The sequence below is a fragment of the Nyctibius grandis genome, chromosome 10 (assembly GCF_013368605.1).
Source record: "Nyctibius grandis isolate bNycGra1 chromosome 10, bNycGra1.pri, whole genome shotgun sequence".
NCBI classification, from domain to species: domain Eukaryota; kingdom Metazoa; phylum Chordata; class Aves; order Nyctibiiformes; family Nyctibiidae; genus Nyctibius; species Nyctibius grandis.
In genome coordinates, this window is record NC_090667.1 from 27,052,997 (window position 1) to 27,080,077 (window position 27,081).

At 42.5% G+C, this 27,081-nt stretch overlaps 1 protein-coding gene across 1 annotated transcript in view; it reads right to left on the minus strand.

The window, feature by feature from the left end:
* The window catches only part of CADPS (calcium dependent secretion activator), a 214,160-nt gene that overhangs the window by 35,165 nt on the left and 151,914 nt on the right, over positions 1-27,081 (minus strand). The window contains 6 exon segments of the mRNA XM_068408648.1: positions 30-177; positions 2,908-3,063; positions 13,031-13,172; positions 14,171-14,327; positions 18,894-18,902; positions 20,143-20,249. Of these exon segments, the coding sequence (XP_068264749.1) occupies positions 30-177; positions 2,908-3,063; positions 13,031-13,172; positions 14,171-14,327; positions 18,894-18,902; positions 20,143-20,249 (719 nt within the window).

Consider the following 27,081-nt stretch of genomic DNA (forward strand, 5'->3'; position numbering starts at 1 on the left):
CTGTGAAAGGAAGAACCTGCGTTTTTTACCTCTTGGCCCATTTCCATACTGCAAAGCTTTGTTGACTGAGCTTTGGCATCCACCATGACATTAAACATGGTGCATATTGACTGAGGGACTCTGAAATCTGTTGATCGGCTGGTTTTTTGCAGCTTTACTTCAAATGCAATCCTGGTTCTGTTAAGGAAAAGAGAAAAAGACATTTCAGTTGCTTTCACACATACTGAAGATAATAATAATGTGAAACAATACTGAGAAGAGTTCAACAAACCAGAAAGCTGAACGCTGCTAGGAGTGTTATAGTGCAATTGTTACAAATGTGCTTTTACTAAAAATGATATTCCAGTTTAAAAAGAAACCCACTTTCCAGAATACACACTATTTATAAAGTGTGCAACGGTTTCAGGGAAACTATGACTTTCTCATGCTTGATAAACAGTGTGATAATGTTACAAGCAGCAGTGTCAATGTACACCTATAATTTGGTTGCATTAGCTGATTTATAACCACAGGAAAATAGCAAACCTGATGCATTAAAGGAAGCTCCTATTGCTCCATGATATCAACTACAAAATACAGAAACTCGTTCATCGCTTGACTGAAAGGACATTGCCAGATCACAGCATTTTTAAGTCTACAGGATTGTATTTGCTTGCTGAAAGTTCCTAATTGTCTCATAAGTTCATTTTCCCTGAAGCACACATATGCACCAGAACACGTCTGCAAAACATGCACGAGCACAGCCGTGCACGTGTGAACACACGCACAGGCATCGCACGAGCCCGCACCTCTCTCCTCTCCTGAGATTTCACTGAGCTCGAATGTGACAGCCCTGGCAGTTACAAACCATGTTACACCAAGAGCTTTGTTGAGCCAAAGACTACAGGATTTGATCCCGTACCATATTTTAAAATACCAAGGCACTTGTGGCTCTAACGTGGAGGATACCTGCAGTACGGTGGGCACCTCCTTACCTTTCTTTGCAGCCCCTCCGCAGATTCCTGAGGTACTTCACTAATCTAACCTAACACAGAACAATTATCACATCAGACAGATTCTGCCAACAAATTAACATAGGAGCTTCAATTTAGAAATAACAAATAATATCAGCTGCAGCTCAGGAATAACTCTGATCTTGAAAGATCCCCCAAGGGTTATGCAAATGAAAACTCATTTACAAATGTGAAACTCCCGCTCTTGGGATGAGATCTGAGCTGGTACATGGGTCCTCCTGCCCAGATTTATTAGTGAAACAGGCCTTCCTTGCAAGGGATGCTTTCCTGACAGCACCAAAATACAACCAAGTGCGGAAGGCGGGGTGGCTCCTCCGTGGTATTCAACAGTTCAGAGACAGACGCGAAGAAAAATGTTGTGTCAAACTGAAATTGCTAAAGAAACCTTAGCCAGGCCCTGTTTGCAGGTGATATAAATAGGGAAGGCAGCATATTGGTTTACATCAGCAGTGGCATTTGAACTGATTTAATTACCAGTGCCAGATTTAGCCTGGACTCGGGGACTAGAATCTTGATAATTACTGAAAGGACCCAAAGCGACTGGGATTTTCCATCTCCTTGCAGAGATGAGCATGTTCCTACTTTCTTATGCTCAGAACCATTATATATAGCCATACCATTACAAGCTGGGCCAGGTTTTTACAGAGGGGCAACATATTTGTAGAAAGGTTGAAGCAGTTGGGAAAAAAACCCCAGCTTTCAGGCACACAAGCCCTTCTTCAGACGTACCTGGAAACTTGCTTATTTTTTCCCAGTTATCTCAGCTGAGCTAACCTGGTCTAACTTCTATAGATCATCGCAGCTATAACTGCACTGCAGGTGTAGCAAAGGTGCCTCGGTTCCAATTAAAAAAAAAAAAAAAAAGAGAAAACAAGTGTTTTGCTGGTGATGCTGAGTGGAGCTCCAGCACTGGGTTTGCTCCTAAAGAGTGGTCTGACAACAGGACGACAACTGAAGCTCAGCATCGTGCCAGCCAAAGGACCAAAGAGGAGCTGCTGCAATAAAGGGGGACTTGCTCAATGCCAAAGACATCGCAACCATCTCATCGCACTTAAAATGCACTGGGGAGCAAGCCTCGAGCTGTCTGCCTTCCAGCAGGCAAGTTTCCTGCCTACATCTCAGGGACCGAACGTGCCTTCTCCTACGGGGACGTTGCACATCCAGACTGTGAGGAACATGCGAACAATAAATGCCACGCTCACACTTGCAGAGTGGCCAGGCAATTGTGGTACAGAACAGCCACATCACACATTGCAGCTAATATTAGCATGTACCAGCTGTATTTGGCACCCATTTTTCCTTTGGTTCATCTCTTTGTCTATTAAATTCTGCACAATGGAATGCAAAGGCTGCCTAATCACCTTTGATGCCAAATGGACATAAATGACCGTGGAAAGGTTGGAAATTTAGCCTTAACATTTTGCTTTCAGAATGACGACTGCCTGTACGTTTAAAAGTTTTTTAAGGAAACCTCTCTGTTTTGGAAGATCTGCAGGTGAATAACCTATAATGTGTCTGATGATGCAACAGCTTTTCTCTATCAATGGCAGATGTGAAGCCTGTGTGCCAAGCTACACAATACCCCCTTTCTGGGATCACTTTTTAGCTTGTTTTTTCATGGATCTGTGTTTTTTTAGGTGGGTGCTGGGATCTTACTTAGGGCTATTCCTTCAGTACTCAACCCTGCCGACACCAAACTGCATTTACAAAGACTTGGCCTCATGTGCGGCACCAAAAATAAGTAGCTGCCTATAAAGCTTGAAAGAATGGGTGATTTATTGCCTTATTTTGAATATGCACTCTCTAGAGCCTCAACAGAGAAGTGCTTGCTTGGGAGAATCCACAATTCACAGCAATAGGGAGAAATGCGACTAGTTCGCTCATGGGCACGTACCTCTTCACGCAGGACTCGATCATGTCACTCGCCATGAGCTTCAAGCGTTGCTCTAAGTGTTTTCCAAACTCCTCCTCAGGCCAGTGCAAATCCCGAATGAAGGTCTGTAGGGCATCAAGTTTCCAGAACAGATCTTCTGAGGTGCCTGATCCATTGCTGGCAGGGCAAAATGAGAACAAAAGTCATAAGTGGCATCAGGCTCTTTGTAACCTGATGTGGAGACCATTCCTGCAACAAGTGTAGAGCAGACAGTAGTTTCATACACAGGACAACGCTGGCAATCTCCACCATCAGGATTTTGAGTTTTACCATACAGTTGCCTAATCTACCTTGCTGTCATAACCCACAAAACTTTCCAGACCAGATGAGTAAGACAACGTTATGAGTTACACATATTAACAGGAAGAATGTGTGTATGGTAAAAATCAGCCTTAGTTAATAACCACATTAACGTATGTGATTATTAAGAATTAAGGCTCGAAATTGTGGTAGAAAATCCTCAATCAGTAATAACTGCCATACTAGACTGTATGCAGTTATTAAGATTTAGGGTTTCATGCAATTCTCCCCCCTCCGAATTATACCTTGAGTTTGCCTTGTCCCCCCCAGTGAGGCCCCCGTTTCCAGGTAAGGGACAGTGCTAACAAGTGGTGAGCGAGGACACGCTTTATCTCTTGAACAGCTGAAAAAAAATCAGGGTAAATCAATTGAGCTAAGGGCTCTAGACATCTCATATCCAGGAGTTTTGGCAGGATTGACTGCTGCACCTTTTCACAGATCTGCCTCTTGCAAAGGCATCTATCGGCCAACAAATTTCTTTTTTTTTTTCTTTTTAATTATTTTGCAACATCTTTGGTCTGTCACAAAACTCTGAATTTCTCTCCCAAGCGTATACTCTCGTACCCACACCCCTGCCCAGATGGAAGTCTTTGGTCCTGCAGTATGTAGCTCCACCGGCTCTTTTCACAGTATAATTATATCTCAAACCTCCACTTACAGTATAAAAATACAGATCTGGATTGCGCTCTGTTTGTTCAGAGAAATTTATGCATCCATAACCCTTTCTGCTCCCTCTCTCCTTCTCCCTCACTTTTTTTTTTTTCAAAACAATAGCCAAGGGAGCTTCAAGAGTTTCAACCCCCTCCTCGCATACCACTAATGCTAACACGGTAATTTATAAGATATTTAACACACCATGCATTACCACTTGTGCTGACATCATCTATAGAAACAGGTGAGGGAGGGTGTTTCTATCGTGACAGATGCCAGCTGCATTGAGTTAATGCTAGAGGAGACCGGAGCTAATGCATACACGGCTACTGCAAGGTGAGAACCATAGTCCCAACATGCTAGAGGGGTCCTGCGGGGTCCTGTGCTAACAGAGTCAACGAGATAAAGGATGAATCATCTTGGTTGTAGGAGAAACGTATCTGACACTAAGCAACAGGTAACATGTCCTTGATGGAGGGGAAGGGTGAGTAAGAGGAAACCAGGAAGATGAAAAGATAAAGAATCAGGCATTTCCTTTAACCAGAGGACCAGTTTGTACAACAGGCTCAAGTGCTCATCTACCACCAGTTTTTCATTTCACCTGGTTCAAACCTGTGCTTGGGTATAAATAAGCTTTAACAGTCTAAACCCAGTTTTGGAACTGCATGATTTTTTGTTTTAAATAATTAAATACGTACAAATACAATAATTGTTATTCACTACAGCAACATTATGACATCCATTTGGTTTCAAAATTTTAAAAGTATTATTCTTGGTCTTTTTCTTACTTTTGATTAGGGCTCCATGCAAGTAAACAATATAGCATATTCATTTCCAAGATGCACTGTTAATACTTTGCTTGTGAGCACCACAATTACTCTAATCACGCAGGTAGCTTGCAATAAACCATTGATGCTCAAGCGTTTTCAGAGGTATTACCCAATTTTCTGTCATGACATGATTCTTATCTTTTCAAGGGCAATAGCACAAAGCATGCACAGAGAAAGATTAAAACTTTCAAGTACTCTTTACAGATAACTGCCTAAGCTAGCCTTTAATATAGCTATCTTAGCATGAATATGAGTTGTATAGCTTTGAAACATAAAAAAAGTGCTAGTATTTTAAAAGCTTTAAAAATCTATTAAAATATCAAACATCAGTGTTTGTTTTACCTCTAGTTCATTACAACTGCTCTGCAATACAGCCTGTGCAAGGCTAATGACAGAGGCATTTTGGTGGACTCCAGGTGTAGATGTAATCGAGGGTGTTTCAGTAACAGTGGCAGGGGTAGTCTTGGGGGGCTTCTTCAGTTTTAAGTGAGAAGGTAGGGGAAAAGAAACACATCCGCACAGCGCTGGCTGAGACCACTCCATGCCAACCCTAAATAACCCTCTAGGAATTTAGAAGGAGAACCGGCAAGATCCCGGTTCCTGTGCTAGGACATCTTGGGAGATGAGCTACCTCAAACACTGAGGTTTGGATTGAGCCCACTGTGTACCACCCTCCACACTGCTTGGTGGCTGGGACTTTTAAGGGAAATCTGTTCTAAGAACAGAACTTGCCTAATCTGTGCTCAAGATTTGCAGTATGTCCCCCCTGAGCTCCATCCGTGCACCCTGGGACACTCGGACAGGGAGCTGGGAGCACAGAGCACAAGGCTCCTACAGATCGACTGCTTTGACACCGTGCCTGATTTTCCAGGCCATAATATAAAGCTCATGTTGAAAATATCTTTCTTTAGTTGGTCATGGCATTATTCAGGCTGTAATGATGGCTATGGAGCTTTAATTGCTCTCTGGGGCCTCCCCCAAGATGAATAAAAACTGTTGCAGGGTGTTCCTCTTTGTTAAACTTCGTTTGTTAAACTTCGTTTAACTTCGTTAAAGTCAAGACAAAATTTATCATCTGGGAAATGCAGAGCTTGCATTAAATAAAATTCACTTTTAGATCTACATCTGGTCCACAGAAATTGGTAGACAGGCATTGAAATTGGTTCGTCTCTTTTGGACAAAACTCTTTGCTGAGACACATAATGTCGCATTATAAGCTCTGTGGTTCGTATGTTGTTCAGACCATGTCCCATTGTTGACAGCTATTTTGTAAAGCAAGATACTTGCTCAAACTCTCACTGGGAGTTAAGACAAATTTTCAAGATTTATACAAAAAATGCCTCAAAACACACATGCCAGAAATTCACTAGTGTCTCATTCAGAAAACATCTAATTAACTGTATCACTCTTTAAAGTTTTATATAATGCACAGAAACAAACAATACATATCCATGCCAAGATTACTTTAAATTTAAATGAGATCTAATTTGAACTGAATACACACTCAGAATCATAAATAGCAGCCATCCATGACGGTGCAGAAAAGCTAGGCATTTGTGGGATGCCTAGTGGGATGTTAACTGGTAGATTTGGTACTTTAGGGAGATTCACATTTGGTAGATTCACATTGGGCAGATTACTTGTTAAACTCCTGTGGAAGAAACAGACAGAAAGAAAAAAATACCATAACAGTGACAATGCAGATGTAGCAGAAGCACGTGACACTCATAAACAAATCCGCAAAGTTCACAGCACGACGACAGTTAAAAAACTAAAGCAAAACATTTCAGAAAGAAGCATGAGTATGGAAGCTTAAGGGTACTGGGTTTGCAGTCTGCGATAAAAAGCAAGTTACTTGAAAAAAAACAGAATGAAAAGAAGAAGAATCACAAAGTAGCAAATTAACAGAGTACTCAAACACCCACAGAAAATAACTCCACCTTCAAGTCCTGATACCATTTCGAAGTGCAGAGAGCAGCCTTTCCTCAGAAAAATCTCTCTCATAAGGAACTGGGTCTCAGTTCTTACAATCACAGTTAGGTTGGATGAAAGAGCTAAACTAAGAGATCTGCTAGGGAACTGGGATTCAAAATAATAAAGAGAAAGTTTGAAATTCCAGCCCTGCAGAAGTCCATATGTGTTTTTCTTGCCACCAAATTCACTGGGGTCAGGATTTCACACTGTTTATCTTATACTCTGCAAATAACAAAGACATGCTAATCTGGAGCAATGAAACTATCAACCACAAGGTTCTTCCTCAGTGAAGACTCATGCCCTGATCTTCACTTGCATTCCTGGGTGCTGAGAAAATGGGTCCTGCAGGTTGCCCAGCTCTATGTATGTGCACTGTGAATGAACTGCACTTTATAAATCCAGGACTAGTATGTGAATGTTTCTTGGCTGGAAATGTGCCATGGGGTGATTAAGTCATCCAAAGGTTAGTTTATGAAGCATGTATACTTGGGCATCATCAGTTCGATAAATATTTCAGACCTGCAACTGTCAAGCAAAGAGAGATCTTTTAAAAGTGGGCTAGTGTATTATCTTAATGCCACGTACGCTCCTGAAACAACGTGTGCTGTAACAGCGCCGCATGCCCAAAGCTTGCAAAACACCCTGACGTATTCTAGTGTGCTGCGTCTCTAGATGTTATAATAGGTCTAGTTCTGTTTTAATGAGTATCTCATCACAGTTACATTTTACATGCAAAATAAAAATGTCACAGGATTTGGGAATCGGCAAAAGACAGAACTCAGTTACCCAACTCCCATGTTTCCTGGCTCACAGAAAAGAAGCCAGCTTCAGAAGTATATCTTGTTTCAGCCTTAATCCAGTAATGCTGTATGGCACACTGGGACACAATCCATAGATGATTTTACAGTCCCATTTGAGGGACAAAACCAGATGCTTTGACACTCTTTTCACCGGATCTTTATTTGGCCTCAGTGAAAATGGAATCAGGACTTCAGGATTTCAGCTTCACCCTGCACTGCTGAAGCTACTGAAAGCTTTTCTATTGATGCGCATGGACACAGCTTCAAACTTCCCTGCTCTCAGGACATGCCACCTTTGGAGGTCTCTCTCATTCCCCTGGATTAATGAGTTACTGTACAGGCAGCATTATCTGGACTCTTGGAAAACTATCAAATTATACACTACGTCTTTCAAGGCATATTAAAATCTTAGCAACTTCCTTGAGTCATATTTTGAACTCCATTTCTTACTGAAAGTTTTATAAATCAAAACCCAAAGTAATGGATTTGAGCTGGTTCTACTGAATAAATGTTTCCTAACGCAACAGAAGATTTGAACCACATCTCTGCAAGAGCTCAGCTTGTCACTGGTGGCAAGTATTAGGGAAGAGACTTTATCCTCATTCTCCTTTTGTGAATAAAATCCCTTGTTAGGGAGGAAAACCACAATCCAAAATCTTTTTCTTGTGAAAAAAAGAAGTATGTACTTGTTTTCTTTTGTTTCTATGATTCTTAGTAGATTTGACTTCACGCTATCTGCTTGTTCTCTTCATTAGGCAGTAAGCAGATATGAGAATTTACTAACATAACAAAGCTGTCCATTGTTTCCATTCATACTGTATCTGCTATTAAGATGATATGATTATTGAATGAGACACAGACTCCATAGTGATTGAGAGAGTGTTAAATCTTCAGAAATGGCAGTGCATGTGGTTAGATACTGATATGGAATAAATAAAGAAATAGCAAGAGGTGGACAACATATAAATGTATAAGGAAAAGCAACTTAAATAACTTAGCCAGATGGTAAATACATAAATCAGAGGACCTTTGGTTTTAATATTAAAATTCAAGAAGTGACAGTGTTATATTAATAAAAACACTGTATTAATAAAATATGACTTCTAGAGTAAACAGTATACTATATTCACACGGAAACATATTTCTTTTATACAACACATTATTTTGCTGGTGCAAGGATATGTTGCAAGAATAAGTTAGTACTCTTAAAACAAAACAAAACAGCAAAATAATGGAGTATATTATGTTAACATACAGTAACTAATTTTAAAAATATTCTCCTGAATTGACATGCACAGTTTTGCAGGTTCAACCAATCTAATTATCTGACTAACAGTTGCAGTGAGACCTGTAAAAAATGATTAATATTACCAACAAATGTTCCAGCCTGCAGTTGCTCAGACCATAAAACTACAGGTCCAAGATGAGAAACTGTTTCGAGAAGCCAGCCATGCCTATTTAATATAGATGGCTAAATATATCCTCAGCCATCAGGCAGGGAATGTGGGCATTTGCATCAACAAGATGAAGGCTGTCTGATTTAAGACGACTCAGCTTCAGAACTGGATCCTGATGCGTTTAATAAAAGACGCATTCTCTGGAGCCGTACTGCTCGTTTTCTTGGCTTCTTCTGATTCACCCCCATTTGTGTCTGGTAGTTGTGTAAATGGCTTTCACCTGTACTGTCTGCTGGGAAATTCTCAGTGCAAACAGACTGGCAATATACCCCTGGACAACATCCCAACGCTCACACTGTACTGCAGCACCGATCAAAGAAAACAAGTCCAATCGCACAGGGGCTGCTCCTGTAGCGTTGCCCTAGTACTGGAAGGAGGGCAGAAAAATCACAGTATTTTTACTGAGTTGTCTCCTGGTTTCAGAACAGAGCTAAATGAGAACCTTGTCCATACTTAAACACTCAGTTCCTACGGGATGCCTGAAATGATTTAGTGATGGAAGACGCAAACGGCTGTCTCTTCCATCACTATAAATACTTACAACCTTACTGCCTAGGCTGAGCAAATGCTCAAGAGCAAATCTTTTCACAAAAGCCTTGATGTGAAGCAAAGAGCTTGATAGTGAAGTAGGCAGTCAAATCTGTGCTCTTCCTCTGACTGACACCCAGAATAGTAACAAAAATACTCATTTTCACTACAACGGTGCTTCTTTTAAGGGGAAACATTTTTCACTAGCATTTTGTAGTAGTACAACCTTATAAAATGATTAGTATAATCGTACTGTTCTATTTATTACATTTATATTAATGATACACTTATAAATCGTTTGCAAAGGGTTAGTGAGCAATTAATAGATGCTAAAGCCAGGACTACAGTGCGGAAGAGACAGCCATAGGTCAATGAGTAACGTCCTAGTCAAGCGATTGAAATCGGTTGTCATCGCACCGGCTTTAGCATTTGCTCAAAAAGCTCTTTCAACACAGACACACACAGAGAGACGCACACACACACATACATGTCTGCTGGCTGCAAGATAAATCAGCATTCTCTGAGAAGCTAGCATGAGAAAAAAAAACCATTGCAAACCCTACTTTTCCAAGACCTCTCAACTCGCCAGAGAACAGACCTACTCGGTATCCTCCGTATTTGGATGACTGTGCGAAGGACAAGTGTTCCGCGTTTCTCTGCGTGTATTCATACAAGCACACCAGCTGCTCTAGCTATAGGGCACAGACCCCCTGCAAATTCAACAGCTCTGCAGAGGCAGATTACATAGCCCTCATGAGCACATTACATCGATGCTTTTCCCCTCCATGTTTTCAGTACTTCACATTATCTCTCTCACTGTGATTTCTATACCTAACTCCTCGTAGCATAAGGTGCAGAGTATTCAGCAATGAAAATAGAAGAAATACATGCTTGCAAACTGCCATCTGGTCAGGTTATGGAGGGCTACATATTTCAGCCTTGACTGCAAGAACGAGCATAGAGAAACCCTTTCAAAAGACTCTGTGCTGTGGAATAATTTCTTGGTTGACAGGAGACAATGAGATTCCCTTCTCACAATTCACTGCAGAGATCCAAAGTAGGAGAACAGTAAGCTCAGTGGAACGGACAGCCACGACGATCCACCTTTTCTGGCCAATCTGAAGGCCTTTCTTCAAAGCAGAGGAAAGCCATGCAAAAACATACTGCAGTGTTCCCAATTCCCAAAAAGCTCTGCTGGAGAGGCGGCAATGGAAGGCCATGACTTGGATGGGAATTGGCTGGTCCAAACTGTTTGAGAATCAATGGCCAAAAACTCAACTGTGCTGCAGTACGGACATGTGGGGGAGAAGGCAGTAGATATAGGAGGGCAAATCAAACAAGTCTCTGACCTGAGTTTTTCTGCAAGTTCACTGTCGATCAGACAAAGAGGAGCAGGTGGTCTGCCCAGGAGGCAAAAGATGAAGATGCCTTAACATTTACTTCAGAACAGAACATCCAAACTGTCATAAGATCCTAGGAATGACGCCCCTCTTTCCTCTTACACTGTATGTGCCACCCTCTGTGCGCTTGCTGGTACCTGCCTTTGCCGGGTCACATTGCGTTAAGCCAGCATTTGCAACTCACACTTTTGTGTGCGAGACACAAGAACAAAATAACAACTAGTGAAAAAAAAAACCCCACACGGAGTGCATCTTTTCACCAGATGGACATAAGCTTCTTGTGAAATCACCCACTTCCCTGCTGGAAGAAATCTTTTAAATACCCAAGTCTGTAAGATAGATAGTCCATCCTGGGCTTTCACTTGAAACTGAAACACTCTGTAACTGGAACTCCAGAAGGGAATAACCATTACAAGAGAACCAAGAAAAGATCTATTATAGCTATCAAAGATAACATGAAAACGATAGATAATGGCATAGTCAGGGACAAAGGATTTTGACAGGCAAGTACCACAGCCAAGTACTTATGGACATCTATAGTTCAGCCACTAAAGTCATTAAAAGCCAAAATGATGTCAGCTTCTGACAAAAAGAAAAAAGGAGAATGAATTGCTTATTGACTGCTTGACTGAGGCGGACAGGTACACAGAGTTAACTGCCTCCGTTTTGTAACAGACAAAGAAATACAAACATATTCATTACCAAAGCAGAGCTCTGAAACTAAAGCCAATGTTAACTTCAAAGTGCAGTTCTGCTTGAAGGAGTGGCTGTAAAAATGGCATTCTCCTACTCGAAAGATCTATTTCTTGTATGCTTTCTGGGTCACATCTGCTTATTTGAAACAAGATTTTTTAGGATTTTTAATCCTGTTAGCCTGCAGACCAAAGACAGCAAATGGAAAGTGAGAGAGACTCCTGAATGCCAGCAGCTTAACCCCACTCAAAACAGAGGGGATGATCAGGTGTCAAGAAAAGACCTGAGATTTGGCAGGCAGAATCCTTATGGATGCTAAGGATGCACAAGAAAGGAAAAAACCTGGGTACTCAGACTCCAGGTTGCATATGGGAGGCTGGCTGCCGAACAAAATCTCTTTTCCTTGTAAACGGAACATATTTGGTGTGAAAAGCCCTGAAAGACCACACGTTCTTTCATACAGCAACCTCTGAGAGCGCAGTGCCACTTAGCTTTCCCTAGAGAATCACAAAAGAAGCAGGGAAAATAGTCTCTCCAGAGGTCACCTGGTCCCAGTCCCCTGTCTGAGGCACTGCCAGACTCATGTTGTTTGCAAAGGGTCAATCTTTCTCTTTTAAGACCTTCATTAGAAGGAAAAGTCAGTTCTTTTCCTTTGTAGGATCTGACTTGGCTTTTTAGAGCAAGCATGACAGGGTTCAGCAATGCTTCAAAACCTGTGAAATAACAACAGTAATCCAAAGCACATGTCACATTTTTATCATTCACCAGCTCCTGAGTTCAATTTGGGTTTCTCTCAGGCTACTAATTTCTTGCTGATAAATTCCTAGTTCTCCAAATTTAATAACTCATTCTGCTTGAATCATCTCACCCGTGTTTCGCTATGGTTTCTGCATGCCTAATCCTACAGGCAAAGGAGCTGGGATGCGGCAGAGCTGCCCTGGGACACGGGGACACGTGCAGCCATCAGTCATGGGGCTGGTGCGAGAAGCACAATGCTGCACTATCCCTCCATGGGGTGGGTGGAAAAAATGAGTATTTGGAAGAATAAGTACAGCAATGACTCACACAGGTTATAGGGCTGGACTGAACACAGTGAAGCGAGGTTTTTTGTTCTGAAAAGGAGCTATTGGAGTTCAAAAGCAGCATTGGAAAAGGCCTTTTAGAATGGGATCCAAAAAGCCATGCCAGCTAGGAAGGTTTTCACATATTCATGCTTCCATGTCCAAAGGCACACGGTTCAAACTGAGGCAGCAATGTATTTCAAAAAGCAAATACCATTTCCCTCATTAACTTGAAAACCCTGAAGAGATCAGGCCTTCTATTTTTAGCATTAAACTAGAAAATCTAAAGCACTTTCTGCATGTCCAGTCTAACGTTTGCTAATTCATCTCTGTATGAATCTCCATCCATTTGCACCCAAATTCCGATTGTATCAAAGGAGGTTTCCTTACTTTACTGGTTCCCATGACTCCCGCTCAAAGCCCCTGTGAATTGACTGTGCAATTGAGGACTCCATCAGATCGACATATCTAACAACAAGTGGAGCAAACAGGTCTTGGAGGTGTTTGTGGAATTTTCCATTGCACAAATTATCTAGAATAGATAAATAAAAGTATAGTAAGACACTACTGTTACTAAAAGCTCTGTAACAAACCACAGTGTGGCACTTCATTACACAAACGAATTTGTCAGCGAACAGGAAGAAACTTCAAGAACATAACAGGAGCTGGCATCAGGCACCAATGCTCATGACAAAGACAGCAGGAATGGCTTCTTACTCCAAACAAATAAACAGACAACAAATCTTTTTTTCCATTAATGTCAAACTTACAAATACATTATTACTTCCTGTGAATAAAATGGATTTAAGAAATACAGCACAGCAAACATTATGGCTTTAGCAGGTAGGACAGTCATTTCTTCTTTGGTTACTCACGACCATGATGCTGGAAATTGCTCTGAGGATGAGTCCCTGGCTTTTTCACGTGGTCATAGAAAGGTAACCGAGGCCCTGGTCTGGGACTGAACTGAGGGCAATGCCAATTCTGCCACCAGCTTCCCGGGGAGCAGCAGGACCACTGGGGACAGTGCCGAATCACCACGGGTTTTGAAGGCATTGGCCCATGTGCTTTGGAGAAGAGTCTTATTTCACAAAGCACCATTCTTCTGAACTACTCCTGCTTCCATTTACTTTAATATTTTCCTCCCTTCAATAAAATCTTTTAAAGCAGGGACTGTTTTACTCCATGTTAGATAAATGCAGTACACACATATAAAACAATACACACATTTAATGACAGTGAGACAGACTACCTAATTCCCTGCTTATCAGACAGCCAGTACCAAGAGACGTGAGAAGATGAAGCAAAACAGAAGTTCAACTTCTCACCTTTGACTGAGGCATTTGATTTAAGAGGTGTCTGTGTGCTTTTTTTTGAGTGGAAATGGAACAAAATCAAGCCGATGCTAAAAGAGTATGTACTGTAAATCTCTACCCATCTCAGTTCTCTGCGCAGTACGGAGAGGCTGAAAGTGTTATCAGTAACCTGAGCTGCCCACTGAAAAAGAAATGATCGAAATACAATACATACAGTCACTACGGAGGGAATCGTTTAGGAGCTGGAAGAGCGGAAAGCTGTCCCAGGTGTCTGGGGGTTGCACCTCTAACGCAGCATCCATATCCACTGCAAACAGTGACAGGAAGGTCTCCGCGTGCTCAACCATTAAGTCTGACCACCAAGCAAAGGCCTTCAGAGTTGGTAGAAAAAGATAACAAAGAAGTATATTAGTTCTAATAAAACACAGGGAAAAATGTTAGGCCACATATCTCAAAAAAAAAAAGTGCATCCCATGGAAACTACCTTTATTGTAAAGAGAACAGTGCTTTAAAGTGCTAGTCTGCACAGACAGTGCTAATCACAGGAATTAGGCACTGCTATTTTAATACAAAGGTTTCTTGTAGAGGATCTATTCAGAGCTCCACCATAAAGGCACGCAGCTCTAACATGGCAGAGAAGGTTTTGTCTGTTCAATTTACAATAAATGACTTCATTCATCTTTCATTACGCTAAATATCAGAAAAAAATCAACTAATTCTTATTCTAAAGTATAGAAATTTAGGAGCTTCTTCACTGTGCTTGTGGGTTTTCTGCTGTACTTTTCAACATTTTAAATTTTATTTGGATTCACTACTTCTATTTGTCTTGAAAAACTAGGAGCTTAAGACATTAAAACCTATCCTAAATCACTCACACTCTTCTTTAGAAATATTTCAAGCATCACCAGTAAAAGTTATTACAGCACTGTTCATTTTACATAGTTAGCTATACCCATCCACAGAAATACACTACCACCTTCATAATGCTACTGATTAGGAAACCGATTACAAAGCTCTATTATCAACATGCCAAGATAAAAAAAAAATATCTACGGCAAGCCTGTATTTCCACAAAGGCAGGAAAAAAAATATATCTAAACTTGGAAACCCAAAAAATATCAGTGAAGTAACTCATTCTCATGCACATGGGTCCTTAAAATTCGCTGTACGGGCTCTCTGACATGACATTCACATCATACATGGCTCAGATGTGAATGCTGCGAACGCATGCATGCGTGTTTAGTAATCACTTCTGGCTGGGAGCATGCAAGATGAGAAGTGCTGTCGTTAGGACCATGTGCTGTCATTTTGAAGTGAAAGGAAATTACTCAGGGACTTAAAGGATCGAAGAAACAGCTTTCTGGCATTTTGCAAGAAAAAGAAACCTCTAGCACGGGCACAAGACTGGAGATGGAACGGAGAAGACTGGGAATAGATGAAACAGTTTGAAGAGGAATTGCCAGTCAGGGAGGGGTATTTTTTTGCAGATTTTAGCAGACATGAATAAGCAGAACAGACTTTCACTTTTTCAGGGTTCAGCTTTGATTCACTGATGAACTGCACTGATGTGCAGAGCACAACTCCAGCTGCTGGTCCACTCGGCCACGGAGAGGGAGCAGTGCCCCAAAACCAGGTCACTGCCATGGGCCCTTTTAATTCTTCCTGTTTTGGCCTGACTTCTCAGCTGCCAGTGAGATCGGCAGGGGGTTTTGGGACTCCTTTGTTCCCCCAAAATATAAAGCAGACTGACATTGCCCTGCTATTATTCCATGAGTTGATATAAAACTGGTGTTGACCTATATAGGCTGGACCTGGCACTGGGTGTTATGTGCCCAGAGCACATCCAAGATGTAAAATAACCAAAACAACTGAATAACTCCCAAACTAATCTTAGTGTTGGGCCTTCCCTGTCATGGGGGTGAAGGCACGGCTTTGGTGCGCCCAGAGGCAGGCTGGCAAATGCCGTGCCCAGAGTGGCAACACCAGCAGGTTACAGTGTCCCTGTGGTCATGGCGTGGGGACAAGGTGGCTACACTGGGCTCCTTCATCTGCTAACTGCCCCAGCCCCACGCACGCAGAGGGAGCTGGTGGGCACCGCTGCAGCAACATCTGCCCTGGGGTGCTTGGAAAGCTCGGGGGCAGCGGTAATGGTGGCCCTGGGCATTTGCAGAGTTGTGACTCTGGAAAAGCTGAAGCTGAGGCGAGTGAGCCCTGAGGGCTGAGCACGCGTGGCAACGCTCTGCAGCTCTTCCTCCCATGTTTGGTGCTGGCGTAAGACTGAGCGTGTGGCCAGACGCCTGGGAGTGCTGCATCAGGAGACGTCGAACCGCTGCGAAACCACGCAGGAACCAAAAACGTCCAGACCCAGGTCTGCTCCCGATGCCCGCTCAAACCTTCTCCCCAAAGCGCAGGTGGGAAACGAGCAGATGCTGAGCAATGGGGCTGTGGAGGGTCCTCTTAAAATCAGCAGCGCTCATCTGTGGTTTTCAAGGAGGATGCCGGGCTGTCCTTGCACTGACGTGGTTTCTCTGGCTGTGCCTCTGCCTGGCAAGAGCCTGCCATGCTGTGTCCCCATCGGATACTGCCCACAGGTCTGCGGGCAAAGAGCGATGGCTACGAAGGACCAACGGCAATGGGCATTTTGCGGGGAGGGAAAAGAGGTGAGGCCAAAGAATATCTTCTGCAACAAATCCCAACATAAACACTTCAGAGTCCTGCAACAAAAACCTGCTTCCATGAAAAAGGAAAAAAAAAAGCTATTTTTAAGAGAAATTATGAAGAAAAGCATGTGATCATTTGTGGAAAAAAAATCTGCCCAAACCAGTCAGTTTCCCTTTTGCTGGAAAAGTCAAATTTTAGCTCCGTAAGTTTCTAACTTATGTCAGGATCCTCAATCTCCTCCTCCCTAGTTTCAGTGAGCAGGACCTTCCTGTGGTGGGAGCATTAACACCAGTCTTTGAAAATCTCCTTCAAGATGGTAACATTTCATTTATTTACCATCTACTTACCTGCTTTGCTTAAAACACAATGTAAAGGGGAAAAAAAAGTGTGCTTTCTAGCCAAACACACCTATTATTGTATATTTTACACATGGATACACATGTATATATGTATGACTTCAAGGAGTTAAAATACATATATACATATACACATACGTATACATAGAGAGAGAAAACACAAGTTTAAAAATAGGTGAACGCCATCGTCTCTGGCATTTGTCATCAGTCATCCAGAGGAAGGGAAAGGGAGGTGGGAGACATCTGATAGGAGAGATGACACAATGACAGAGACGTCCTGCTCTCACAGGTTACAGACGTAGGCACATGGCTTCTGCTGCATTTCTGCCTGCGCTGGCTTGCTTCTCTCTTACGGGTAAGACAAACCCAACTGACTAGACATGTACTTCTGTTGTAATGGTTTTCGAACATTTTCCACATCCTGAGTACTACTTTCTGGGTTCCCGTTAGGGAGTCTGCCTGGATGTCCATGCGGGGAAAAAAGGGGCACGTTTTAATGGCAAAAACTGTTGGCTTTCGGTAAATTAAGGCATTTCTTCAGTAAGCGGTGAAATTTAATTTTCTGCTGGACACCCAAAGCAGGCTGAAGAGCCACCCCTTGCAGGTCGAACCTTCTCCAGGTGAATGGACAACATGTCAAAAAAACCTCACCTGGAAAAATTTGAAAAAAAAAAATGTGCAATACCTCAGCAATTCTCATTGTGCAGTGAGAGCATAACGTGGCTGCAAAGCATAATAAAAAATCCGTGATACACCACCCAGCCTCTTCTCTCTCTTCCTTTGGGTGCAATTCAAGTGTGTGGAGAGCTGGCCAACTGCCTGTACACTGCTGAAATGCCACAGCCACCCTCAGGACAGGGATTCGGTAACGTACCGACTGAGTGCCGGCCTTCTGGAGAGAGATGAATTTCACCCCTCCAGGTCACCGTTCAGAACAAAGGACCAGGATGCCTCCTACCCGTGTTGGCATTAACCTTCTGCCTCTAATAAAAAACCTTGTGACACAAAAGATGCTGCAGAACAGTTTTGAGCATTCCTCCTGGTGAGGATCTGGGCGGCGTGGCTGGCTGAACGCGACCGGCCCTGTAACCGCTCCCTTTGGAAGTCTACTCTTTGCAAAATAACTTGCATTTTAAAAACAGCTCCTTGCCGGCCAGTTGTACCCCCAGCCTGCGCTGGCGATGAGTGGAATCGCCCAGGGAGGTGGTGGAGTCACCATCTCTGTACGTGTTTAAGAAAAGACTGGACATGGCACTTAGTGTCATGGTCTAGTTGACATGGTGGTGTCAGGGCAACGGTTGGACTCGATGATCCCAGAGGTCTCTTCCAACCTGATCGATTCTGTGATTCTGTGAATAAAGCACCCGTTATCCTCGGACAGGTTACCGCAGCTCGTGCGCAAGCGCAGCGCTCTCGAGCACGCTCTCGCTTTATGTAAAAATGAAGTTTATGTCACTCTTCACCCCGTATATTCTCTCTCTACATATAAATACTGTATATCCAGTACAAGGCACATACAGACAAAACCAGAGGAAGACCACTACCATTCTAGGCACTCGTGTAGTACTGAGTCCATCTCCGCCACAGTGTACTAAAGGTCGGGTGAATGCAAAACAACAGAGGTAACAACAGGCTGAGGAGAGAGTCCAGGCAGGTAGGGTTGTGTCGGGATGTAACTGCAGCGCTCGTAAAATATACCCATTGCTACATGCATGGACCAGACTGCTATGCCACATTTACCCTCCTGTGTCAGGCTACCAGCTCCGCGAGCAGCCGACTCGAAGTTGCTGTTACATTCCTCGGTCAAAGTTAAGGGAAGCGAGGGCAACCCGGGTAAAATCCCAGAAGGAAACATGGCACTGAGAGGGCATGCACGCAATATGACGGGAGTGACTCGTTTCATTCGGTTTGGTCACATACCTCTTTCCCCTGCCAGGATCATCCAAGATTGAATGAACAGTAGAAAAACAGGGAGGAAATTTAAATATGCAGTCAGGCATTAGTTGGGTGTTGTGGATTGTTGTGTCTTATCAATAAGTTAAATTATACTGCAGATTTAATATACACTGGAATGATATTTAGGTGATTGTGAAATTATTTATCAAATGCTCTTAACGCAGATTATAGTGAGTATATATATATATATATCAATGGGAAGGAAAAGAGAAAATAGTGAATGAGTGTTACGTTACCTACAGTCATAAACAATTACTGTTCACTCTGAATGTTAAAATGATTAACTTTTCAATACGTATCCAAGAGCATCAGATTTATAGAGAACTCAGGGCTCAATCCTGCAAATACTTACACGGGTACGCAACGTCACTTGCTCGGGCAGAAACGTCCCGATGTGCTGAGAGTGGGACCACAGCCAGCAATGTCAGCTGCCTGCAGGGTCAAGTGTTTCCAGGACCAAGCCTCATGATTTTCTAGCCTATATTTGACTATGACATGGTTTCAGTGGTTTTAAAACATGAACCTTTTCGTTAAAAGTGCTTTGAAGAGCTAAGAGTAGTTTTACTAGGCCTTAGATGACCCAAATAATGAGAATAATTCATCCTAACCTCTGTGACTAGTAACTGAGGTATTCCCAATAAGCCAAGGCAGAAGAGGCCAACAGGAAACGAGGTGAGTTAATCATGTCCCACAGGGGCCCAGGGAAACCCCTGGAAACAACCTGAACGCTCAGAAAGGGCCAAACAATTGTTTTGTTTTGCGGTGATTCTCCTTGCTCCAGCTCTGGACAGCAGGAGCAGTAAGCGGCTGCAGGGACCCTGACAACAGGCAACAAACACACGACATTATTTGGAAATAGGACCTTTCTGAGAAGTGGGCAGGCTTGCTCTTGTATGTAGTTGGTGGTGAATATATCTGGCCAGATTCGGCTCCTGCTGGCGCTGTACGGAAGGCTGCAGACTGACGTGGAGGAGAGCAGAACTTCATTAATTTCTCCTTCAGCCCTCCCTCCCCTCTGCAAAAGCCATCTTCCTGAACTGCACTTTGCCTTCAGTGCACCCGAGCACCATCATTTAAGAATACTTTTGGCTTTTAAAGAAGATAACCCAGCACCGGTCAGGAAGACATCGCACAAATATACAAAGGTCCCAGCAAGGCACTGGAGCCTGCCGAAGTCCTGGGGGACACGACCTCGCAGGGCACCGCTGCTCACCTCCGCATGGTGTTCTTCGTTTTGCTGTAGGACTTCGATTACCAATTCTGCCAGACGTATTGTATCTTCTAACTTTTTAGCTGGTGTGACTAACCGGCCTACATTTTCTGTAGTACAAGAACTCGAGTTAAAAGGAAGGCAGGATGAAAAGCTAGATGTACAATAAGTTATTTTAGAGGTTTAAGAAAAAAAATCCTGTAATATTCTACAGCTTTAAAGATCTTTTCATGCATATGTTAAATGCTTATATAATTAGTACTGAGCAAACCAGAAAGCCACATTCGTTATTATACTATGAAAATACAGTGCTCCAGCTCCAAATTTCACAATACTGTCAGAGTTGTTTTGCTTTATGGTGAGATGGTGGCACTTTATTAGCTCAAATAAGAACATCGCATTCCCTAAAGACAGCATCTGGCCGCTAATATACGAACAACATGTATCCTTCGATGTAGATGATGCTATTATAGAAATCATGTCTATATTATTTTAAAATTCTTTTCAGAAGATCAATTGAAACAAATCTGTCTGTACTTGTAATAAATTGTCACACTTGAGTAATTTAAATGTCACCTGCTACTGAAAGCAAAAATTGCAGGTCTGCCTTGCTCCAGGATTTAACTCCACAAAGGTCAAGGAGTTACGCATGCCGGAGGGAGTGGAAGGTGGAAAATCCCACTAAGGCGTTCATAGGTTAAGATTTATATGGGAAAAGAGACGCAAATTTACAGCAAAAACCCCGCAAACAAACCAAAGAGTTTAAATCCTGGAGCTTGGTGTTCAGCTATATTGAGCTATTTTGCAGCATTTTTGGAATACTTTTAAAAAGAATATTATATTCTTCTAGGTAATTTATATTATTAATAACATATTAAACATCTGAGGTGGTAACAATCTGGAACATTTAGAGTATTTAACTAGAAATAATATAGAGAAAAATAAACTAATCACATTTTCATTGAACGACAGAGCTGTCTGAGTGCAACCAAGGAGGTTTCTGTGAGCTGATACTGCAGCTCACTTCCCCGAGGTGTGCAAAACCTCCCTGCGATGGTTACCCTGAGGAGAAGCAGAGCAGGAGACCTGCTCCCTGGGGATCCACCTACGCTGCAGCACATCACCACGTTAACTACAGACATGTCACTCCGGTTAACCACTGGGTTCCAGTCCCGGCTCTCTAGTGTAGGTATGGCAAAGAACAGCATCGCACTTCGGTACCTACACCAGCCAGTTCATACCTCTGCACTGACAGATATTTTGGCCTCTCCATGATATCAAAGCTGGAGACTTCATAAATGGGTGAAGTACCAAAAAAAACAAAACCAACTAGCCAAACTGACCTGCTGCAATTAGCAGTGTACAACAGACCGTACGTGCCCAACACAGCCAAATGCCAGCAGTGCACACATTGAAGCGCCGTTACTAGCAACCACCCTGGGATTTCCAAAGGAGCCCAGCAAAGCCAGCAGCTTGGGCCATGCCGACGTGCAAGGGGCTGGCTGGGCACCTTGCTCCAGCCTTCTGCACGCACTTTGCTTTTTGCTCGTGTTCAGGTCTTCTCTACTGCTGGGAACTTGTCGTTGCATGCAGACGGCACTGCTCTGCTCTACTGGGTCACCCGGGGAGAAATCCCTGCCTTTCTGAAGGCTCCACGAGCTTCGAGGACTTAATTCTACCCCTCAAAATCTTGCCCGCTCCTAGTTTTCCCCGAATACCTGTTTACAGGTAACAAATTTCCCACGGAAAAGAAAGCCATATTTTTCAGAACGGTCACATTTGAGCGGTCACGTGAGGGTACATGGGCTGGTTTTCAGAGGAGCTCAGCAACCCGGTCAGCTGAAGTCTGCCATTGCAGGTGCTCAGCTCGGCTGAAAAATGCAACATGGTAAAGCACCATGAAAATGAACTCTACATTTCTGCTGATTTATGCCACGGATAGGGGCCTTGGGGGTTTCTTCTCCTTTTTCCCTTTCATTTCTTGTATCACTGGAAACAAAAAAAATCCAGGTTTCCCTTAATATAATTTATTGGGCAAATACTGAAATTGGAGAACTGCTGGTTAACTCCTCATTCTTTCTCACTGGCTACAAGAAGGAGCAATCTCTTCCTTTTGAGCAAAAGGAGTCCAGAGACAAGTCCCTTAGTAAGCTCTGGTTGTTTCTGCACCTCCGAAGCCAAGGGGAAGCTCTTCCATTGATCAGAGCAGCATCAGGCCCATTCCCATTTGCAACACTGATCTGCTCTCAAATACAACTAAAAGACAAAAGTGTTAATAAGAACAACTGCTCAGAGATGCTGTCTTTAAAGAAAATATTGATGCTTATACAACTTTGGCAGCCAGCAGATGTCAATCTTAATTTTTTTTCTTCTTATTTTAAATATTTCCCTGGTTAAGTTACTATACATCAGAATATTCTGCTAAGATAGCTGGAGCACTGACAGTTACATGAAACGTATACGATATACTTATCAAACATTTCATCCAACATCATGTAAAGCTCATACATATTTATAGTTTTCATGCAAAATGTTATGCAACAACAATGTTATTTTGTGCTGACGTTGATATTTGAAAATGTTGCATATGTCAGACATTGCTAGACAAAAAAATGTGGACATTTTGAAATAAACGCTACCTCTAAATCTCTAAAACCTACCACATCGCGCTAGGTATTTTGTATAAAGCTGCACGAGGACTAGCTTTCTACTACTACACAAGCAACTGCTAGACTAGAAAACCACTGAATAAAAGGAAGAAAGACTATTACAGTACTTGGCGGCTGTTTGGCCGTGCCTTTGAGCATATGATTTATCATGTTAGTCTGCGTTTGAGGAGAGGATGGTGGCCCAGCCGGTGGCTTAGGCTTGGACGGACGGGCTGCTTGTGCATGACAGAGAGAGACGCCAAAAGTAAAGAGACAAATGACTTCATAAACAGTGACAAAAAGATGGAAATTTTGAAAGGAACATAAGCAGAAATGATCAAATACAAATGGAATAAGCTGCTGGGTTTTTGCTCATCGGTACTTGAAGTATTACACGGTCATGACACCATTTAAAAACACATATTCTAGAAGTCAGCAGATTCGAACATCCTATGGTACGGTGCAATCAGAAAGCTAAAAATTCAATGCAAGTATGAAACTGCACTTCATGCAGCCACGTGAGGAGACTGAAATAGGGTAATTCAGTAAAAATTCTGGAACCGAGAAAAGGTGAACTAAAAAAGATCACTTTAAGTCAGTGCCCCAGTGCTTAGGTACATTTAGCAATAGAATAATGAGCCACAGGAATTAATTGCTTTGCAAATATCAATTACACATTTCAGAATTAAACGTCACTGTTGGTTAAAGGGAGCTATAAAATATTCTTGTGCAATTTAAACATGTAAAAAAATCTGTCACTTAAAAATGTGTGGTTCCTGATCGTTTCCAGCTCATTTAATTATTTTCAACTTGGAATTCTAGTGGCTTTTATATTCTGGGTTGAATCATATATAAAAACTTGCCAGCTCTATCAAATATGTTACTTGCTATTCCAAATGTTAGAATACTGCAATCAGGACTTGACCCATCTGTCATATAGTTTACAATATCAGCATAGGAAAAATTCAAAGAAAATAGCCTTTCCTTTTACATACACTCAAGAGAATAAATGATATACTGTGAATATATTAACACAATAGTTTCTATTCCATTTAATAACAGTTTTTAGCAGCATTGTGACTATTTTTAATAACGCCATTTGCAAGGAATCTGGCATATTTATCTGGACATTCTATTGCCAAAAGTCCTTGCCATTTTGCTTGCATTTTCCAGGGGAGGAAAAAAAATTGGCTGGCTTGTGCAAAGTAGATTTCTGATTGCTTTTAATTCTCACAGAATTATAACACTTATCAAAGTATAATAAAGAATATTCGAGTAAACAGTTAAAGAGTATGAGTTAGGTTGGCTCCCCTCTTCTTACATAGAGATAGATATACATACGTACATAAACACACATACAACGCGCACGTGTGCGCACACATATTTTTAGTCTTTTAAGCTGTGTAATGATTTAATTCAGACTCTTAGATTCAAGCTACGGGTTTCTGGCTTTTTTTGTTGTTGTTGTTTTCTGATAACAGGAAAAGCAAATCTATTTGTTCGTCTCTGGAGTCATCCTGATCCTTGTTCAATGTTTACCAAGGGTGGCTTTGTCCCCAGAAACAAACCTCTCAGCCTCAGCTGACAAAAATAACTGCTTTTTGGGCACTGGCCTAATGACTTTCACTCTAATTTAAAACATAAGGAAGCATTCAATTTGGCTGCTCACTGATGGCTCCTGAGCTCAACACGTAGATGTAGGTAGAATATTTTACTGCCCACCACTATGGAAAGCAGTTTGTGTCAAGGTCCACACATGGGAAGGGACCGTGGGGAGAGGGGACTGCACATCTCCTCCCACCCGCATCTGGCAATGGCATGATGGGAACCCCTCGTCACCCAGGGGCGTCCATTGGGCTCCAAAGTTGGGAGAGTCAAAGAGAGAGAGCTCCTCCTAAGAGCATCAAAGCCAGGGGAAAATCACATCCCAGAACTGCATCTCACTGCACCTCACAGCGCGGCGACCCTCCAGCACCCTTAAATGTGAGTCCAGCCCCTGCATCGCCAACAGCTGCCCTTCAAAAAATAGAAGAAGCAAGAGATGCAGCAGCATCAGGACTTCACGAATCGCTGGTGCTGCGTGTACAGAACAGCTTGGAGGAGGCTCCCGCTGTGCAGTTGTCAGCACAGTGCCCCGGGGTGGCTTTCACTCCTCTGGGAGGGCGAGAGATCCCTCCCAGCACCTTACCCTTGCTCCTGGCATCGCCCCGCCGCCACCGGCTCTTGAAAACAAGCGTCCACAAGGGAACACAGCAGGTTAAGCAATCAGCTCTTGATGTAATTCTGATCTGGCCCAATCCACAGAAATATTCAGTTCTTTTGCTCATTTATTTTTTTCAGACCTAAATCCAGGGCTCTTGCACGATGACTGCAAAACCACCTGGAGCCGAAGGAGAGGAGAGGAGGAGCTCTCTCCCTTCCTCGGGGCACTGAACACCTCGTTAGCCCTGACCCACGCTTTTCTTTGTCACCTCCTCATTGCAAGAAAATTTAAAAGATTAAGGTCTGGCTAAAGAAAGCAATTAATTTCATCCTCAAATTTAAATACAAATGGGGCCATGACTGCAACGCCCTGTGAGATGCTGGACTTTACGTGCCTCTCGGTCCAGGGCTCGGAGATGATACGTGAGGTCCCTTTCATGGGTGTCTCTGCTCCTACTCGGAGCGAGGGCGATGTGTAAGGCTGGGTGGGTTTTACGGCACTTGCCAGTGATCAGCTGCAGCGTGTGTGGCAGCTTTTGTTTCACTTTGGCTTTTCTTTCTTCCCTGTCCTTTTCCTCTCTAATCCCTCGCTGCAGCCAGTTTAGCATCAGAAATGCTCTTGTATTCATTGCTCACGTGTGTCAAACGGGTAAGATTTAAACACCTCCGTCACTGAACTCAGAGGCACGAGCAGCTTCTTCCTCACTAACAACCTGACAAAGTGCTTTCCTGGACAAACTTCTGCCAAAGGTTTTTACGCTTCTGCATGATACTTACAAATAAAATACTCGCAGAAATTAGAATTACTTGGCAAATTCTGGGGTTGAGCTTGCAATGATTATAACAGCTATATTAAAAAATCTGTGCTACTTTGGGTATGTATTTTGCATACAATTCATTGTGTGTGACTCTGGAAGATTTTCAAGCCACAAATTTCTCACTCAGCATCATGATTTCTGCTAGATGGGCTACTAACACATCAGCAACTGTGAGAACTACACTTGCAATAGGAGAAGAGTATTGTTGACTTCTCATATTTTTAAAAAGTGTAGCCACTGACTCAATTATTTCCTTGTAATAATTAAAAATATACGACCCCTGCCTTGGTCTGTGTTATGTGTGTGTTCATTTGCGAGCCAATCATGAAAATGATAAGAAGAGCTGCTGTTCTCAAGATAACTATAAAGAATAATGGACTTAGCATGAGGATGAGGCAAAGCAGCCTTTTACTATATTCGTTAAATGAATTTGTGTGTATCTGAAAGGGATTTCAATGATGATATAATTTTTTCTTTCAAAATAAGATGTGTTACCTTAAAAGTAAGAAAAAGTCACAGAAATCTTTTTTTCAATGCAGAAAGAGACTCTAATTCAGCTCTCAAAACCCAACATACTGTAAGGGGAACTGATCTCCTGACGTTCTGATGATTTATTCAGCCTAGTGAGGAATTTTTGCACATCTGAACTATATCTCATGCCTCAGGCAGTGAGTTGCTCTGCAGTTGGTAACAGACTTGTACAAAGATAACAGCACAATGCAGATCTTTGTGATTTCTGAAGCTCTTGCAATAACTTTGATACTGCTTTAAATACTGCCTTTGAAAGGGCAAGAGGAAATCTCGAAAGCTGCGTAATGGTTCTTCGTTAAACAACCGAATGCCATTTCAAGGAAGAGAACAAATAATACAGCAGTTCAGCAGCACACAAATACAGGTTGTAGTCGTGCCTGACTTAGAGTGCATGATTTATTAACGACTTCTGTCTCACTCCTGCATACAGAGACTGATGTTTTCACACATTCTGCATCCGTATTTATTTGGGGAATGTAATTTTATTTTCTTTTTGAGCTTTGTGGTTTATCACAAATGCTGGGAGTGATTGCCGAGCAAGTGGCTGGGCTGACAAATCACACAGGACCTCTCCTTGGCTGGGACCAGGTTAATCAACAAGCAGCTCAGCTCCTAATCCTCCAGCACACTCGCTGAGAGTTACGGATATGTGCACAGAGCTTCCCAGGCTGAGATCCTGAAATAGGGAAGGCGAGTGATGTAGAGTGAGCATGGGGACAGTGGCAAGGGCCAGAACGAATGCC